General features: G+C 45.5%; 1 protein-coding gene across 15 annotated transcripts in view; it reads left to right on the top strand.

Annotated features, from left to right (window-relative positions):
• DIP2C (disco interacting protein 2 homolog C) overlaps positions 1-19,755 on the top strand; it is a 412,960-nt gene that overhangs the window by 270,426 nt on the left and 122,779 nt on the right. For all 15 annotated transcript variants that reach the window (XM_023256257.2, XM_023256255.2, XM_023256259.2 and 12 more), the window contains 4 exons: positions 1,957-2,076; positions 3,117-3,314; positions 12,036-12,127; positions 18,321-18,431. In XM_023256257.2, coding sequence (XP_023112025.1) covers positions 1,957-2,076; positions 3,117-3,314; positions 12,036-12,127; positions 18,321-18,431 — 521 coding nt within the window. The remainder of the gene's footprint in view (positions 1-1,956; positions 2,077-3,116; positions 3,315-12,035; positions 12,128-18,320; positions 18,432-19,755) is intronic.

Here is a 19,755-nt window from a genome sequence, read left to right as displayed (position 1 = left end):
ATGCTTTAGACTTCTGAAGAAAGAGGGTTTTTTCCTCCATATCGGAAAAAAAAATGTCAGCGGTGATCAAGTACAGTAGTGGGGGCTCTCCCTCATTCCTCGTCCTTCTGTGTCAGTACATTCTGAGTATGGTGGCCGTTTCTGTGACCCGGTCTGGAGAAGCAGACTTGGGCGTCAACCCCATGCTCTATTCTGCTTTCCATGTGCTCAGCCCTTCCCAGGCCACGAGAGTGTGGTAGACCCAGTGGTGATGTAAGATGTGATTTTCGTGAAGGCAGCCAGTGTGGCCTTGGTGTGCTGTCCATCCCTCTAGGTGTGTGTCCTGTGGCACTGTGTGGTTTGGGGCTGGCGAGGAAGGCCCTGACCTGTCTGTCGGGTGGCATGCCCAGTCCTCGTTCCAGTCCCATGCCCCTGGGGTCGGTGAGCCGCCCTGGTTTCCCTGGGGTGCTCGCAGTGCCAGTGTTGCTTTGTGTCCCTGTTAAAAGTCATCCTGTATCCAGTCGGTTGTTACTGTTATTCTTGTCACCATTTAATAGCTTTGTTGTCTGTGAAGTCTGCCTTTGACTGTTCCCCTAGGTAAATTCATGTTGTCCCGCTGACACCACGTGAGTCCTCTGTGTCCTATGTTTCTCTGTGTGCAATGATCCCTGTATCAGAGTCACCCAGGACCTTGTCAGAAAACAGATTCTGGAACCCCCCCAGCCCTAACCCATCACAGGCTCGGGGCGGGGTCCTCAGGAGGACTCTTGCGTGTTGTGGCCGAGCCGGAGCACCAGTGGCAGTGGGAGACGACCTTCCGTTCACCCGAACCTACTCAGTGGGGCACTTAGTGGAGAAATACTGTGTTTAGATATTGAGAGTTCTGGGTGCTATATCTTTGTATGTTTCCCAAACTATAAAATATTTGATGTCTCAATTCTGCAAGTGCCCAATATATTTTGAGGCTATCTGTGAAAATGCTTTTTATTTGATAAAAAGCTTCCTTGAGATCTGTCATATTTGTTCCAGACGCTGAGATCTGTCTTTATGATACATGACCATCAGTGGGGGAGGGGGGGAGGAGGAGGAGGAGGAGGAGGAGGGCAGCTCTGCCAGGGTTTCAGGAAAGCCCCTTCCAGCCTGGTTCCCTTGCAGGACCTCTCTGCAGAGTAGAATGTGCTACAAGGACACTCTTGTCCGGCTTGAGGATGTCAGCACCCTGATGCTCCTTGTATTTGTTAATTTGGGGCATTTAAAAATCTTTCTGCCTTTTTGGCAATCATTTATTCAGTTTCCAAAATGATGTCGTTCGTTGTTGTAGATAAGAAATATGTTGTTATGATACGGAGTTTGTTTTTCTCTGTACATGTGAGTATGTGCCGTATCCTGGTGTTTTGGGTTATGCAAAAAATTAAGAGCGTTTAAATTGCTGTGCTCAGGAAGCACTGGCTGAACATGCACTCAGGTGAGCAGAAACTGAGGCACGGACGGGGGCCACCGGATAGTCAGAGTACAGGCCTGCCACGGAGCCCGCGGAGCCTGAGTGCCCCGCCCTCGTGTCAGGATGTGCCTGGCACATTGGGCAGGCCACTCTGGCCCCAGAGAGGGCAGTGCTGGTGGTCTCCAGAGACAGCTCTCAGAACTCCATTGGAGAAGGACAGGGGAGCAGATCCTGTTTCAGGAATGGGAGGTGTGATTAGGTGCAGCCCAGGGTCTGGTGCCCCTCCCCCAACCCCAGCAGGACATCTGCAGCATCGTTCCAGGGGTCTCTGCAGACCCTGTGGTGCTGGTGGGGCCACTGCACCCTGACACCCACTCAGGGGCAAGCTCTTGCCGGGTGGGGTGTCCTGGGTGGCAATTGCAGGACCCTCAATATGGGGCCCTGGCACTGGTGTCACGACCATTTTTCCTGTGGCTGCTTGTTCAGCTGGTGAGGTACTGACTGGTCCTTCTTCTGTCGGTGGTTCTGTTTTCCAGGGGTGCCAGTAAGTAGCCGGGTGTCAGCGAAAATTCAACAGCTCGTCAATACGCTCAAACGACCGAAGCGGCCGCCGTTACGGGAATTCTTTGTTGATGACTTTGAAGAATTGCTGGAAGGTGAGAGGGGCCTCCGCCCCCCACTTACTCTGTCTGCGTGATCCCAGGGACTGTCATGACTGGGCTGTTAAGAGTAACGATCCTGGCACCCCTGCAAGACCAGAATCTTCTCTAGAGACTGTAGGCACTGTTCCCAAAGCCGCCTTTAAAGACAGGCTAAGTGCGGGCAAGGCACGATAGACACCCAGGCTGCATGTTTGTGGCCCTCCCAGGGTGCAGTCACGGCCGTGAGCCCGGCCGCCACCAGGTAGCAGAAACGCGGGGAAGCATACAAAACCGTGACTCAAGGTGACACGGGCTCTCTACGTAAGCGCATCAAGAGGAAGGCAGAGTGTGCAGGCGGCTGAGCTCATTTCCTGCCCCTCTGTGCAAATTCAGGACTACGTCAAACCCAGATTCCTTATTTTCTTGTTCTTTGTACCACAAGTGAGACACTGCTGATTCTCTGGCCAGCAGGGGGAGATTGTCAATCGCAGACTGTGAGGGAGAGAATCCTCTTCTAAAAGTGAGAAGCCTAACAGTTGCTAACCTAAACTAAAGAGTTGGGAAGATTGTATTGCATTATAGGCCATTTTTTGTTTTACTCAAGAAAATGTGCTTGGGTTGGTTATTGATAGTAATTGTTGCAAATTCAAATTTACATCCCCATATTGAAGGGCAAAATATAATTTAACAAAATTTGAGCTCTGGAGTCCAGAATTACTAGTGTATGTACATCAGGAGTTGATATTTTGAACAGCTGTTGCAATCCCAGAGTCCAGGCATGTTAAAATACACAGTTCATTTGTCGGTTTACAGATGCGCTCAGGTCTCCCTATATTCACCATCCCAACATTGCCTTAGAAAATGTAAGAATTAAGTGCTTCCGTTACGTCCGTGAAGCTAGCATATAGGTCCTGGCTGTGATTCTAGGAAAGCACGTGTGCATGTTTTCAGTCCACCAGTAAACATGTGTAAGTCTTCTACCTTCTTTAAAAGGAAGAGAACGGTGATTGTGCTAATATGCATGTATTTTTTTAAAATACTTCCAATGTATTTAGTTCAGCAACCGGATCCGAACCAGCCAAAGCCAGAGGGAGCGCAGATGTTGGCGGTACGTGGGGAGCAGCTGGGAGTGGTGACGAACTGGCCGCCATCGCTAGAAGCCGCATTGCAGCGGTGGGGGACCATCTCCCCGAAGGCCCCGTGCTTGACCACGATGGACACGAACGGGAAGCCCCTGTACATCCTCACTTACGGTAATTCCGTATGCCGCTTCACCTTCCTGACTCTGCCTGCATACAGCAGCCACTTTTGGGGTGCTTCACTTAAGTTTGTAAATCCAGTACAGAAACAAAATGGACTTAGAAAGGAAATATTTTAGGGAAAGTACTTAATTTGAATATGAAAAGTTACTACTTATTAAGCGTTTTTGGAGTAAAATCCAGAAATGGGTACAAAAAAAATCAGTCATAACCCTAATAAGATAGTAGATTTTACCTCTTGGAACATGTATGTGATGTTCTTGAAAGTCGTGCCTTCAGGAAGGATGGGTAATTAAAGAATATGTATCTAAACTCTTGTATGTGTATCCTTCAGAAAAAACAAAAACCATTTCCAAAGTGATTACTCAAAAAAGCAAGAGAAACAGGGTTTTCTTTAGTTCTTCATTCAGTACAATTAATGAAATCTGTGAACTTTTGGAAGTAGTTTTCTGTACCAGAAAGATTTCGTTCTCTTTGTTCCCTGGGTAAGGGGCCAAGGAGAAAGCAGGTGGTTGGGTTACTGTCACAGCACCTGCTGCAGCTTTGCAGAGAGACCAGCTGAATAACAGAAAGACCAGAGCTGTCCCTCCTCTGTCTGCACGTGTGAGATTAGGTGACCTGTGTCTAGATCGAAGTTTTGTGTCCCTGGCAGCAGTGCTCTTACGTGGAGTAGGAAGGGGGCTCGTTTCTACATTGGCCCATGTTACGATAAGCGACACAGAGTCCAGCCTTTTGGGATGTGGGGCCTCAGGGGGTACCCGCTGTAGACTCCAGCATTACCTGTGCGTCTCACGGACAGAAATGGGTTTGGGGTTTAGGAGCATATGTCTCCCAGCTTTGCCATTTTCTGGCAATGTTGGGTATTTCTAAGTGGATAAAGAGCATTTCACCCATGGTGAGGCTTAGCTGGATTTTTTCATTATGTTCTTTGGAAATAGGTCTTAGTCAAGTAAGTGGAAGACTTTCCTTAGTGACCCCCATCCCTGGCCAGACCCAGCCCTGAAGCTGGTGGTGTGGCTGGAACTGCCATTCCTTAGCTTCTTCCAGAGATCATCTGCCACGTACGGGGACTCCCAGGACCCACCGTGTGCACACGCAGCGAAGCGCCCACCTGGCTGCCTACAAGCGTGCGCTGAGATGTGCGAGGCGCTAACTGTGTACCTGCCCAGCGCGGGGCAGGGCATCAGAGAAGGAGACACAGTTCTCCAGGCTGAGGACTGCGGTCGGAAGGGCAGCCCTTCTCCTGAGGGAACAAAGAGCAAAGAAGCGCTGACTTTGCCTTCGTGCACATTACTGCGAGCTGTGGTGTAAGATGGACGCCGGAAGTTATCTGAGGGAATTTGGCTATCTATGGGAAGTGTGTCTACACCCCAGCATCACAGCCCCTGCTCTTCAGTCATCTATGTTTTCTTGCATTTGCTCATCTGTATGAGGCATATGCTGTGGGTCACTCTTGGTTTTGACCTGTTAAAGGAATGTAAGCAATGCATTTCCAAAAATACGGTGATAGTTCATCAGGATGTAAAAGGGAAGTGTTGGCCAATACCAGAAAAACTGTAGAAAAGTGCTTTGTAGGTAGAAACACTGAGATAGACGAACCTGTAATGGCTGGGTATTGCTCAGAATAGAGAGAAGAGCTCACTGAATAAGAATTGTTCTCATACCAAGGAACTCAGTCTCATTGGCAGGCTAGACTGTTTACAGTCTTGTAGTTCACTTTCGGCTCTCATTTAACTTCCTGCAAAGCCGGAGGGTAGCTGAGAAACTTGGGATCTTTGATGGAAAATACAGGGAGTGAAGGTTAACAACCCTGTAGAACAATCCACTGTTCTCCATTTACCAATACAAATAAAACACCATCTTACAATCTTTAGTTAGTAAAAATAAATCATGCTAAGCAACTAATTTCCTTCTATCATGAATCTTCGCTTCCTCCTGTTCTCAGCATGATACCTGCAAATTTATTCTACTTTGCTGCAGTGCGCTTTTATTACCAAGCAAACTCCCTCTCCCTCCCTCCCTCCCTCCCTCTTCCTTTTTTTCTTTTCTTCCTTCCTTCCTTTTGTGATTTATGACTTGGCTTTTGCTCCAGATATTTTGAAATATTCAGGTGCTTGAGCTAGAAAAGCGTTGAGAAACCTTTCTACATGGTTTATGCTTTGCATTATTGGCGATGTGTTTCTCAGGCTCCACTGCTGTTCGCAGCTGACCTAGCCGCTGTGCTGAGCGTGAGCTCTGAAACCCCTTCCTCACCCACCTACCCGCTTCCTCAGACCTACACTCTTCTTATGGTTGCGTACTCCTCACAGAAATCCAATTGAAATTAAAATTAATCTGTAGTAAGACAGTGCATGCATCATGTCCGCATCTCTTTCTTTTTTCTATATGCACAGGCTATCTTAGAGTCTTAATATCTATTTTGTCAGTTAAAATACCAGTTTAACTTGGCAAAATCGGTTGAGACTTCATGTCCCCTACCTTCCAAATACATAATACGGAATTATTATTAACTGGTATTGGCCATGGTCACCATTTTATACATCTCATGACTTATTTTATAACTGGATGTTTGTACCTTTGATCCCCTTCACCCAGTTATGCCTCCCTCTCCCCCCCCCCCCACCAGTCTGTTCTCCGTATATGTATGAGCTTGGGTTTTAGATTCTGCAAGTGAGTGAGATCACAAGGTATTTGTGTCTCTCTGTCTCACCTGTTTCACGTAGCATGATGCCTCCAAGTCCATGCATGTTGTTGTAAATGGCAAGATTTCATGCCTTGTTATGGCTGAATAATGTCCTGTGTACATATACCACCTTTTCTTCATCTACTCATCCGTTGATGACCAGTTTTAACCCCCATGCTGGTTTTTCCAGAGTGGCTGCCCAGTTTGCCCTCCCACCAACAGTGTAAGAGGTTCCCCTTTCTCCACATCTTCGCCAACACTTGTCATCTCCTGTCTTTTAGATGCTAGTCATTCTGACAGGTATGAGGTGGTAGCTCGGTGATTTTGATTTAATCTCCCTGGTAATGAGTGATGTTGAGTACCTGTCATTGTCTTTTGGTCATCTGTGTGTCTTTGGAGAAATGTCTGTTCAGTTCCTGTGCCCATTTTTGAATCCATTATTTTTTTCCATTGAGTTGAGTCCTTTATGTACTTAGATGTTAACCCCTTATTGGATAAATGATTTGCAAATGTCTTCTGTTCTGTAATTTGCTTTTTCATTGTGTGGATGGTTTCCCGTCCTGCGCAAAAGCTTTTTAGTGTGATACGGTCCCACTTGTTTATTTTTGCTTTTGGTGTCGGATCCAAAAAATCATCCCCAAGATCCATGTCAAGGATCTTAGCACCTATTTTCTTCTAGGAGTTTTATGGTTTCAAGTCTTAGGTTCGATTTTTTTCATTCATTTTGAGTTAATTTTTAGGTGTGGTTCAGTGCCATTCTGCATGTGACTGTCCAGTTTTCTCACTACTAATTGAAGAGACTGCCTCTTCCCTATTGTGTATTCTAGACTCCTTTGCTGTAAGCTAATTGACATATATGCATGAGTTTATTTATGGGCTCTCTGTTCCATTGATCTGTGTCTGTTTTATGCCAGTGCCACACTGTTTTAATTACTGTAGCTTTGTAATACAGTTTAAAATCAGGGAGCTAGCTGCCCCCAGCTTTGTTCTTCGTACTCAAGATTCCTTTGGCTGTTTGGGGCCTCTCGTGTTTCCACACAAATGTTAGGATTCTTTGTTCTACCTCCATGAAAGATGCCATAGATATTTTGGTAGGGATTGCATTAAATCTGTAGATTGCTTTGGGTAGTACAGACATTTTAACAATATTATTTCTCCCAATTCATGAGCATGGAATGTCTTTCATTTGTTTGTGTCTTCCTCAGTTTCTTTCATCAGTGTCTTATAATTTTCAGAGTTTAGGTCTTTTAGCCCCTTGGTTGAAATTTTTCATGGTACTTACTCTTTTTGATGCAACTCTAAATGTTTTCTTAATTTCTCTGATAATTCATTGTTAGTTTCTAGAAATGCAGTTGAATTTTGTGTATCAGTTTGCACTCTGCAACTTTACTCAATTCTTGGATTAGTTCTAACGGGGTTTCTTGTTTGTTTACTTCTTTGGTTTTGGTGGCATCTTTAGAGTTTTTCTGTATATAAAATCCTATCATCCTCAAATACAGATAGTTTTACTTCTTCCTTTCCAATATGGATACCTTTTAATTCTTTTTCTTGCCCAAATACTCTGGCTAGCACTTCCAAAACCATTGAACAAAAGTGGTGAGACTGGACATCCTGGTCTTGATTCTTTTCTCGGCACACAATACTAGCTATGGGTTTTGAATATATGGCTTTTATTATGTTGAGGTATGGTCCCTCTGTATTCCCTTTGTTGAGAGTTTTTCATCAAAAAATGTTGAATTTTGTCAAATGCTTTTTTCTGCATGTACGGAGAAATGATTTTTATTCTTCATTTTGTTAATGTGGTGTATCATGTTGATCGATTTGACAACGTTGAGCCATCCACATATCCCTGGAATAAATCCCACCGATCACGGTGTATGATCCTTTTACTGTATTGTGGAATTCAGTTTGCTAATATTTTGTTGAGGAATTTTGCATCTATGTTTATGAGGAGTAAGGGCCTTTTATTTCTTCTGTGTGTCCTTGTCTGGTTTTGGTATCAGGGTAACACTGGCTTCATAAAATGAGTTTGGAATCATTCCCCTCCTCTAATTATTTTGGAAGAGTTTAGGAAGGATAAGTATTAAATCTTTGAATGCTTGATAGAATTCACAAGGAAAGGCTTCTGTTTGTAGGGAGGTTTTTAAGTTTCTGATTAAATCTCCTTACTAGTAATCATTCTATTGAGATTTTGTTTCCTCATGATTCATTGTTGGAAGATCGTATGTTTCTAGGATTTATTCATTTTTTCCAGTTTGTTGGCATATCATTGTTCCTGGTGGTCTCTTGTGATCCTTTGTATTTCTGTGGTGTTGGTTATAACTTTCATTTTTGATTTTATCTGAGATTTTAAATGAGAGTCCACTCTCGTTTTCTTTTGGTGAGTCTATCCAAGGGTTGTCAGTTTTGTTCACCTTTTCTAAGAACCAGTTCTTGGTTTTGTTGATCTTCTCTATTGCCTTTTTAATCCCTATTTTAACAATTTCTGCTCTGATCTTGGTTACTTCCTTCTTTCTGCTAGCTTGGGCTTCATTTGTTTTCCTGGTTCCTTGAGGTATAAGACTAGGCTGTTTAGTTGAGATTTTTCTTGTTCATTGAGGTACACCTATATTGCTATGGACTTCGTCTCAGAACCGCTTTTGCTACAAATCATAAGTTTTGGTATGTTGTATTTCCGTTTTTACTTGTCTCAAGGTATTTTTTTAATTTCTTCTTTGAATTTTTTGTTGTCACACTGGTTGTTCAGTAGCATGTTGTTTAATCTCCACATACTTGTGAATTTTCCAGTTTTCTTCTTATAATTGACTTCACACTTCATACCATTATGGATCAGAAAAGATGCTTGCTATGTTTTCAGTCTTGAATTTATAGAGATTTGTTTTGTGGCCTCACGTACGATTTGGAGAATGTTCCATGTGCACTTGAGAAGAATGTGTATTTGGTGCTTATGGATGGAGTGTTTGATAAAAATTAAGTCCGTATGTTCTAATGTGTTGTTCAAGGCCGCTATTTCCTTACTGGTTTTCTGTCCAGATGGTTTATCCGTTGATGTGAGTGGGGTATTAAAGTTCCTATTATCATATTGCTGTTAATTTCTCCCTTTAGGGCTATGAATATTTGCTTCATAGATTTAGGTGCCTCCATATTGGGTACATAAATGTTTACAAATGTTATGTCTTCTCAGTGGACTGATCCCTTCATCATTAAGTATCTCCCCTTCTTTGTCTCTTATTACAGTCTTTGGTTTAAAGTGTGTTTTGTCTGATAGAACTACAGCTACTCATTTTCCTTTACGTCCCCGCTTCTGTGGAGTATCTTTCTGCAACCCCTCACTTTTCTCTGTGTGCATCCTTACATCTGAACGGAGCCTCTTGTAGGCAGCAGATCAGTTCTTGTTTTTGTGTGTGTGTGTTTTTTCCCCCCTTTAACTCACTCTGTGTCTTTTAATGAGAGAATTTAGTCCTTCTACATTTAAAGTAACTATTGATAAGAGGTACTCATTGCCATTTTGGTAATTGTTATCTGGTTGTTTTTGTAGGGCCTCTCTGTTCCTTTTCTCTTCCTTTGTGGTTTCATGACTTTCTTTAGTGTGAGGCTTACATTGCTATCCCTTTATATTTGTGTATCTGCTAGAGGTGTTTGCTTGGTGGTTACCAGGAGGCTCACATACAACAGCTTATATTTATAACCATAAGTTGATAACAACTTATGTTTGCACACATTCTAAACCCGTGCATTTTTACTCTCCCACCCACATTTCATGTTCTTCATGTCACATTTAACATCTTGATATCTTGCGTGTCCCTATTTACTACTTTTGTCCTTTTCCTTTTATACTGGCTTTATATAGTCCACTACCTTTATTCCAGATTTACCTTTCCTAGTGGGATTTATACTTTTATTTATTTTCTTGTTACTTATTAGTGCCATTTCTTTTCAGCATGAAAAAGTCTCTTTAACATTTCTTACACGTCTGGTTTTGCATTTGCTTCTGGGAAAATGCATGGTCTGCCCTTCCATTCTGATTGATCCCTTTCCCAGTAACTTCTCTTGTTTGGAAAGTTTTTCATTCTCTTCTGTAAATCAGTAAAGAACCATTGTGTCTCCTGCAACTTAAATCAGCAAAGCTTTTCTCCTTGAAAAACAGCAAGTGGTATTTTGCCAAAAGTATGTTGCTCTTTTCAAGCTCCCGACTGTAGACCGGCTTCTGTATGAATATATGATAATATCCAAACAGAGAATGACGTTGAAAGTGTAACAAAACGTAACATTGCTAATCATCTGACTGTAACAGATTTGTTCACAAAGCCGTTGGGTTTTTCAGTTACAACAAATTGATTGTAATTGTTTATTTAATTGTGATTCCCTAATATTGTTCACATTAAAAAGATTTGAAGGCGCAAAATATTTGTTTTCTTTAGATGAAAAATCACTGAGTTACTTCTAATAGCCAGTGGCTGTTTTTGTGGAAAAAATATAGCCACCTAACAAAAGACCAAATGCTTGTAAGGTAGCCACTCTTGAGGACTGCAGTGTTGAGGCAGATCTAGAGAAGAGGGTGGAGGACAGACAAGACCTTCATGTCTGATAATTAGCCTAAGTGCTCAAGAAGTATGGCCAAAGAGCGTACTGTCATTTTGTCCTTTTTAGGTTGCCTATGACATCAGTGAAACGAAGACCATGTATTGAGCACATACTGTAAACCAGTAATACCCTAGGAGTTAGAGACATTAAGATAACAACATTCCTTTTGTCCCCTTATCGCTAAGGAGGAGATAAGTTGATAAATCCTGTGGAAGATAAGCAATAAGCCTAATTTAGGTTGCTGCAAAATCCAGTGTGAAGTAAAACAAGTGTTATAAACATAAAACTTAACTTTTACATTCAAAATAGGAAGAAGCTGAAAACAGTGATTGTATTTACGGGAAAGTTAAAGTTGCTCCTAACTGTTGTTACGATCATGTTAATGTAACTTCTGACACCTCGCCTGCTTCTGAAAGCATGTGGAAGCTGATATCATAAAGCCCTTTAGGTGTCTAAGAGCTCATTATTAGGTGTCAGAGTCACTTTGTCCCCTGCCCTGTGCTCCTGTGCAGGAGCGTCTGGTGCTAGAATGGAGGCAGGGGTGGGAACCCTGGAGGTTCTTCCAAGCTGGCTGTCCTTTCTGGTGTGTGTGTGTGTGTGTGTGTGTGTGTGTGTTCAATCCTATTTTTTTTTTCAACGTTTATTTATTTTTGGGACAGAGAGAGACAGAGCATGAATGGGGGAGGGGCAGAGAGAGAGGGAGACACAGAATCGGAAACAGGCTCCAGGCTCTGAGCTGTCAGCACAGAGCCCGACGCGGGGCTCGAACTCACGGACCGCGAGATCGTGACCTGGCTGAAGTCGGACGTTTAACCGACTGCGCCACCCAGGCGCCCCTGTTCAATCCTATTTTTAATCCTCCTTTGTGGTCATTTTTTTCTGGAGTTCAGAACTTTAGCTCTGAATATTTACCACCATCTTTAAGTTCAAACACTACTCTCAAAAAATCCTGAATCCCCAAGACAAGCAAGATGTGATGCTGAGAAACTCAGGACTTGGGGAGGGAAGAGGGGTCAGGCCTTGCAAAGTGTGTCCTAAGTACCTTTTGCACTCATTTCATTCATTTCATGAGCAAGGCCCTGTTAACAGTGGAAATGTGTCATTTTGCATAACGTGAATCGGCAGTGACACACTATTGCCCTTGTCCCTGCTTTACTTTACTCCCCAGAAATCTTCCCATCTTCTGTGATGATCAGTATTCTGTGGCTTTGCTGTAGCTGCTTTGCACACTTACAGTGTGTATCAGTACCTTCCTTGTTCCAGTGTTTAGGCCTCTCAGAGCTTATGAGTCAGAGTTTCTGGCTTTTATTTTCCTTCAGGGTTCCATGGACTCAGGGTTACTTGAAGGCTTAAAAGGAATGAGGACCGTCTCTAGTTATGTACATGTTGAGACATAACTGAAAATGCATGTGTCCACTTACTTGTGTCTTTATCACTTGTATTAATAGGCAAACTGTGGACAAGAAGTATGAAGGTCGCTTACAACATTCTGCATAAATTAGGTACAAAGCAGGAACCTATGGTACGACCAGGAGACAGGGTAAGTGCACGTCTGCAAACGCTCCATTGTATGCGACAGAGACACCTGCTGTTTGAAGTTCTAGAGTTCAGTGTCTCCTAATGCTAATGCTGCTAAGTCAGGCTTTCTTAACATTAACTATGAATCGGGGTCAGTTGCACAATATGCCATTTAGCCTTTACAACAACCCCGTGAGTTCGACTGTAGTACTTCTGTTTCATCCATGAGGACGTGCAGACTTGAGAGTGTCACATCAGATGAAGGCACATAACTCGTAAGTGGCTCAGCCAGCACTCGCGGTTGTTTCTGGCAGACCCCAGAGCCACATTCCCAGCCTTTGTCCTGTCGTCTGCTACTTTGAAACATTCGTGTGTCATCTACCTGGGTCGGCAGGACAAATTATATGTAAAACTTTGTTTACATCCATCAGTGTACTGAAATCTTTATAGCACGCTGCTGGTGCCGTTCCTTTCCTGGTGTTAAATTTCTGGACAGAGGCTACTATGTTTAACCGAAAGCAAATTTTTATTCTTCCTGCAGTCTGAAGTTACAGAGGACAGATGTTAGTATTCCTTTGCAATGTTATACTCTAAGAACTTGATACCCTTGTCCAGGCTTTGTACCCCAATTTAGATGTGAGGCAGGGTTGGAACCACATTTTCTTGCCTTCAAATGTCGCATCTTTTTTTCCATTTGCTGCTTTGTATCTGAGACCCCAACACTGGGTTATCCTACCTGTGCCCAAAGAACTCCCAAGTGAATTCAGTAAAAATATCAGTGCTGAGCACCATAAACCAACAAGAACAGAAGCTGTGATTTACTTAAGATATTATAAAGACAGGGGCCCATCATGAGGAATTTTTTAGAAGATTACCAGAGGCCCAGCCTTCTGTGGTGGACTATGATTCTTTCCATTTTTTTATTGAACAAGTTTGACCTGTGGCTTGTAAATCTCAGTTATAGGTCTTAGCACTTCCTGATTATAAAACCACAAGGCTACAGTAATCAAAGCAGTGCAGTGCTAACATAAAGACAGATGTGGAGAATGGAGTAGAACAGACAGCCCAGAAATAAACCCTCGTGTGCACGGTGAAGCAGGTTCATCGAGGATGTTAAGATATGACACGGGGAAAGGACAGTCTCTTCGACAAATGGTGCTGGGAAAACTAGACCACCCACAAGCAAAAGGACAAAGTTGGACCTTTTACACCGTCTATTAAAAAATTAACTCACAATGGTTCGGAGACTTAAAGAACAAAAACTATAAAACTCTTAGAATAAAACATGGGGAAAGCTGTATAACACAGAATTTGGCAATGATTTTTTTACATGATACCAAAAACACCGTGGAACAAAAATAAAAACATAAATTGGATTTCATCAAAATAACTTCTGTGCACCAAAGGACATTATCGAGACTGAAAAAGAAACATACAAGATGGGAGAAAATATTGACGAATTCTATATCTGAGAAGAGGTTAGTATCCACACTATGCTAAAACAAACAAACAAAACATAAGTTTAAAAAGTGGGCAGAGGACTTGAATAGACATTTCTCCAGAGAAGGTTTGCAGATGGCCAGTGAGCACCTGAAAAGACGCCCCATGTCACTGCTCGTTAGGGCGCTGCATGTTAAAACCACAGTGAGACCGCACTCCACAGCCATTGGGGTGGCCGTTGTCAGAAAGCAGAAAGTAAATGTTGGCAAGAATGAAGAAATTGAACCCCGGTGTGCTGCCACTGCAGAAAACAGTATGGCGGCTCCTTTAGAAATTGAACATAAATTACTGCTTGGTCCAACAGTTTCCCTTCCGTTTCAAAAGAATTGAAATCAGGGGCTTGAGCAGATAATAGCAACACCAGTGTTCATAGCAGCATTGTTCACAAACCCAAAAGGTGGCGGTAACTCAAGTGTCCATCGGCAGATGCATGGAGACACATACTAAATAAGACACGATGGGCTCGAAGACTACGTGACATGGAATATGGCAGCTGCAAAGGACAAATGTACCAGGTACTTAGAGTAGTTAAACTCATGGAATCAGAAGGGTGATGGTAGCTAGGGGGCTGGCGGGGGCTGGGAAGTTCCTTAAGGGGAGTGAGGCTTCAGTTTAGGAAGATGAAAAGGTCGGGAGATGGTTCTGGTTGTGAATGTACTTCATGCTGCTGAGCTGTGCACTTTATTTTCAAAATAAATTAATAAAATAAATGAATGGTCAACGTTGTGTATGTTTTACCCCAATAAAAAATCAATTGTATGTAATATCTCCCTTAACTATAATTTCATGGATAGTGTTAGTAGAGTGATTTCGTTAAAAATTCTTATAGAGCATGGCCTCCAGATTATTGAAGTTCTCTTAAAATAACAACTACAAAATAAACCGCCTCTGTTCAGCTAAGATGTTAGTAGGAATTTGCGGGGCACAGTTTTGAGAAAATAAACTATGTAAAGAGGTTTGTCGGTAGAGATTGGTTTGACTGTGTGAGGGAGACTACTTCTCTAAGTTATTTAAAACATTATTCATGTAGTTAATATCGGGCACATGTGTACAGATACTTTTATTGAATAAATATACACAACCATAGCAGTAAATTGATCATAAGCTTACGTTGCTATGAACGGAATTTTTTGCCCTCTTTGAAAATCACTTTTGAATAACACATAATTTTCCCCAGAATAGTGAACATTCAGTCCTTAGCATAAAAACTTACATTTTGTGTGTGTGTGACCTTACTAATGTTGTTTGGAGAATTACCTTCTTGGGCTTCCGAAAAGGGCTTTATGTGCCTAAGCTGAATAGGGTTTGGGGATATCTAGTCAGAGCTTTGGAAGGCACGAAGGTGCGTCACATCTGAAGGGAGCCTGCCAGTTGTATTAAAATATAAATAGACACATTACTGATAATCAGCTTTTCTATAAAGGGAAAGTGATACAGGTCCCCAAAAGAGGGGTAAGAGGTGGAGATGAACTATCTGGAAGGAGAGAGATGTTTTTCATTTTGAGGAGCATCTGGGGCCTGAGAAGTCTTCCCAGAGAGGAAAAGTGAGCCTGTGAGCTGTAGGCTAGGCTCCAGGAAAGCATGGGAAGGAGCTGACATGGGAAGCGTGTGCAGCAGCTCCTGGTGTGAAGAGCGCTGAAGGCAAGCTGGCCGAGGGGCGTCCCTTTAGCAAGAGGAGACCCTCCGAAGCGCGGCGGTGGGTTGCGCCTTTGCCTCTTGGTTTGTGGATGCCTGCTGTGCCCTGTGGGGGATTAGGTCCAATGACACCTCAAGGAATCCGTGGAGGAGCGAATACAGGGGAGCTGTGTGGGTCCCTCAGAACCGAGCACCTGCGTGTGCGTTGCACGGGAATCACTGTGGAGCCGCCAGTAAGACAGGGCTTGTGACCGACTCAGAAACGGAAGCAAGACTTAACCGGAATGACTGAAGTACAGACTCCCCTTCCTTAAACTGCCAAACAAAACAGCAACAAACGTTCAGTTTTTATTCTGAGCCTTCAGAGGTATCTGACCCTCCCTGTCCCTTACTTTTATATCATCGAGAGATACAATATACAATTTCATAGTCTGCTTTTATTCACTTTACGTTGTAACTTAACGTTTCATCCTATTTAACACAATTCTGCCAGGTTTATACAGTGTGGCCTCACTAGCATGAGCTGCAGCAACAAAGCAGTGGGAACTTGCAGTCCCAGGTTCGTTGATCTTCCTTTGAACGGAGCCGGAGTGGCAGCCAGACCTTGTTCCCAGTCTGAGGGTGCCCCATCTTCTCGCTCTCGGTTCTGTGCTCCTGGCGGGGACTCCTGCATCCAGAGCAGGTGCTCCAAGAAGACTAACAAGTCGGTATTTAACTGGTCCTTTATGAATAGGTACATCCATTGGTTCGGGATGGAACAGCGGTATGTCCTGTGTTTCCCTGCAGTTTGAACGACTTCCTCAAACATGTTGGTCCGTTTCAGGGAGAGACGTCTTGTGGCGGCGGCACCCGGAAGCTCACAGATACTCACCCGGAAGGCTCAGTGTTGCCCTGCCAGACCCACATCTAAAACCTGTTGCTCTCAGCTCAGCTGCCACTTGAAGGCAGAGCCCCTACAGCTACTGCGATCCTCACACACTTTGTTAAAATAATTGCTGACGGTTCATATGTGTACGTGTGCAAGTCAGTTACTTCTGGAAAGCCCTGCTCACGGCTGAGTGCTGTCAGGATGGAGTAAGTTGACGTAAGCAACGGTTACCTCTCAGGGTTCTCAAACACAGTCGTCGGTAGTGCAGAATGGCTTTTGCTGGCCTTATGGGGTCATGTATCTCTCATTTAGCTGATTTCAGTGAACTGCAGGAATGCTGCATGGAAAGGAAACCTTCGTTGAATCCCAAGCTGATTTCTTCCCCACCTGCTGTCCTGTGTCGCTAAGTTTCAAACAGGGACAAATTTACGACGTGGCCTCTTCTGTTCTCAGCTGCCATCTGCGCCCCTTCACACCAACCTGCTTATTTGTATATTGAAATTGAGTGTGTTACCCAGCTGCTCCTGGCAAAACTGGCAACTTCTGGTTAGGACATTTTGAGAGAAAAAATTGGTTAAATTCCTGAATGAGTCATGCAGAAGTGACCTGTGCGTGTTAAGTCGTGGGATCTGGGTGCCTGTGAACACGCAGCAAACTTGTCCACAAGGGGGGAGTGGGACCCCGATGCCCAATCAGGACGTGGGGGTGACGCGGGCTACAGCAGGAGTGGGGTCTGCAGGGCGGAGCGGGCAGTGCAGACACGCAGCCACGGGACAGCTACTGCGGTGTCCTGAGGAGGCGGTCTGCCTGAGAGGTGGGCACGGCTGCTCCAGGAGGGGCTGCAGTAACAGGCAGGAGAGCTGGCTGGTGCCAGGTGAGCTGCACGGCAGACCCTGGGACAAGCCCCGGACGGACTCACGTGGGATGGCATACTTGTTAAGTAGGGGGCACTGACAGAAAGGGGCGTCTTGACAAACGTCCAGTAAAAAATGCAGCGATAAAAACCAAACAGTACTGCAGCAAGAAGTCTTTGCATCAAGCGTAAGAGTTAATGCCGTCAAACATATTTAAGATCCATCCTGATTTTAGGGTACTTGTCAAAACACTGATGGGCCGAATAGGCTAATAGGTAAAAAGGGGAATGAAAAGCATTTCACGTGAGGAAGAATAATTACAAGCCATCCCATGGAAAAATCATTCAACGTTAAGATCACCTCAGGCCTATCAGAAAACATTTTAGAAATCATATTACCCGGGGCACCTGGACGGCTCAGTCAGTTAAGCATCAGACTCTGGATTCCGGCTCAGGTCACGATCCCGGGGTCATGGGATCAGGCTCTGCGCTGGGCTCTGTGCTGGCTGGCAGCGTGGAGCCTGCTTGGGATGCTCCTCCTCCCTCTGTGAGCTCGTCCCCTGCTCTTGCATGCACAGGCTGTTTCTCTTTCTCAAGATAAATAAACTTTAAAAAAAAGTCCTACTACTCCGGGTAATTTAAATCAGCCTACCTCTTATAACTCCAAGGTTATTGTGCTTTTCGTCCCTAAGGCCGAGCAGGAAGGCGGTGGGTGGAACCAGGGCAGCAGGGGTTCGTGGAGCCTCATCTGTGAGGGTGCCACGGATGGACTGACAGCCCCGGCTGGCTGGCATTCACGGCCGTGTGCTGCACGCCGGGCCTTGCACCGAGCCCTCGCCACCTTCTCTGTGACCTTCCCCGCAGCACTAGGACGTAGGCAGGAAAACTGAGGCGTGGAGGGGCTGATACTGACCTGGGACCAGGATGGAGCCCTGTGGTCAGCGCCCTGCCAGCCTTGCCCCAGTGAGGAAGCACGCAGCGCTCGGTCACCCCTGTGAAGGCTACGTGGAAACACGAGTTCTTACCGAGCCCAGCGAGGATGGTGCGGTTCACCCTGTGTTAAGTACGTGACAGGAAGATGACGAGCAGAATATCCGGGTAGTTGTCTTCTGGGGGCAGCGTTAGGAAGGACTGTGGGCGATACGTGTTGCTTCCGCGTGAATCAAAGGGAAAGTACACGGTACTTGAATGCATCTTGCTGAAGGGTAGTTTTAAGCGTGCACCTAATTTTTGTTCAGCCTCTGTTCTCACGGAGAACATGAGCCCTGCTGCCCATGGCGGTTTGCATCGTTTTTCGGTATTTTGAAAGCTGGTGGCATCGATTTGCCGGTTAATCCCTCCTGCTCTGTGTCTGTGCAGGTGGCGCTGGTGTTCCCCAACAATGACCCCGCCGCGTCCATGGTGGCCTTCTACGGCTGCCTGCTGGCTGAAGTTGTTCCCGTGCCCATCGAAGTGCCACTCACCAGAAAGGTAAAGAGCATGCTGTCGCCAGCAGGGAGGGTCCGGCTGGGCCACAGCGGAACGTTCTGTGGTGAAGTCAGAATGCGTAGGTGGCTGGTTTTTAAGTGGCTCTATCTCAGCGGGAGGTGGACCGAGACACACAGAGGTGTTTTTGTCATTGGGGAGGCTCTACACGTTCTCGTCACTTGTGTCATTAGAGGGGACGGTTACTGGGTGCGCAGCTCAGCAGCAGGATGAAGCAGCAGCTTTTCAGGGGTGGGGCTGCCGCACCCCGGCCTCCGAGCGCTGATGGGGGGCCGTTTGAGACGGTGGCGCAGGGGGATGCAGAGCTGGCCTCTTCCCCTGGCCCCGCGGCTGCGGCTGCGTGTGGAGCGACTCCCTGTGCAGAACACCCAAGAACCTGCTGACCAGCTCCTCCATTTCAAGGGAGACGGGGGATTGGGGGGGGCGAGGCAGGGACACTGTCTCACCAGGCGCCCCAGCCCTGCACTGCCACCACACACAGGGGGAGTCTCACACATTCAGAGCTCCTCCTTGAGTGGGGTGTTCACGTCACCCATCAGGCATTTCAGCCCTTGGGGCCTACACCAGAGAGATGAACCTCCAAAACATCTGCCTTTGGAAATACTGGGGCTTGTGTCCAGCATACCCACGGGGCTCATGCTCCACTCACTTGTCCCAAGGCCCAACACAGAAGCAGCAGTTTAGAAAGTGATTCCACTGTGTGTGAAGAGGGTTCATTTGCTGACCCTAAAGCATCTGCCAGAGGGGCAAGGGCCTGCCGGAACTCCATCTGGGGATAGAGGTGCTGATGGGGACCATTTCTGCACATTGCTTCTACCTTGCTAGTGCTGTTCTGCTACAGCCAACAGGTGCACCCCAGCCCCGTGCCCTCCTCCTGCGTCAACGAAGCCAGTAAGCGTGCTGCAGCCCCACACTTGCCTCCTGCCTTGCTAGAGCTGCAGGTGCCCATAGACCGCACAGGGATACCCATGCACGCCTGGCACTGGGAGCCAGGGGCTAGGACACCTGGGCCCAGTAGGTCTGTATCATGGGGAGAGACTGTTCTTGACAGATGGCTTGCGGGGCACTGCACAGATGACAGACTGAAACACAGCCCAGGCTTTCTGGGAGGAAGGTCTGTTTACCTGTCTTGGGGCGCAGTACCTGTCCTGGGGCACAGGTTACCTGTCCTGGGGCACAGCCTGAGGTACAGGCTTCAGGTTTGTCACATCTAGAGACTGTGGAGGTGCTCCCAGGGAACGTGGACAGGGGGACAACTTTGCACTTTCCCTTGACTGTGCTCCAGTTCACTGGCACCTCCATGAAAGGA

Source organism: Felis catus, chromosome B4 (genome assembly GCF_018350175.1).
Source record: "Felis catus isolate Fca126 chromosome B4, F.catus_Fca126_mat1.0, whole genome shotgun sequence".
Lineage (NCBI taxonomy): Eukaryota > Metazoa > Chordata > Mammalia > Carnivora > Felidae > Felis > Felis catus.
The sequence above is the reverse complement of the archived record's forward strand: the minus strand, read 5'-3'. Positions and strand labels throughout refer to the sequence as shown.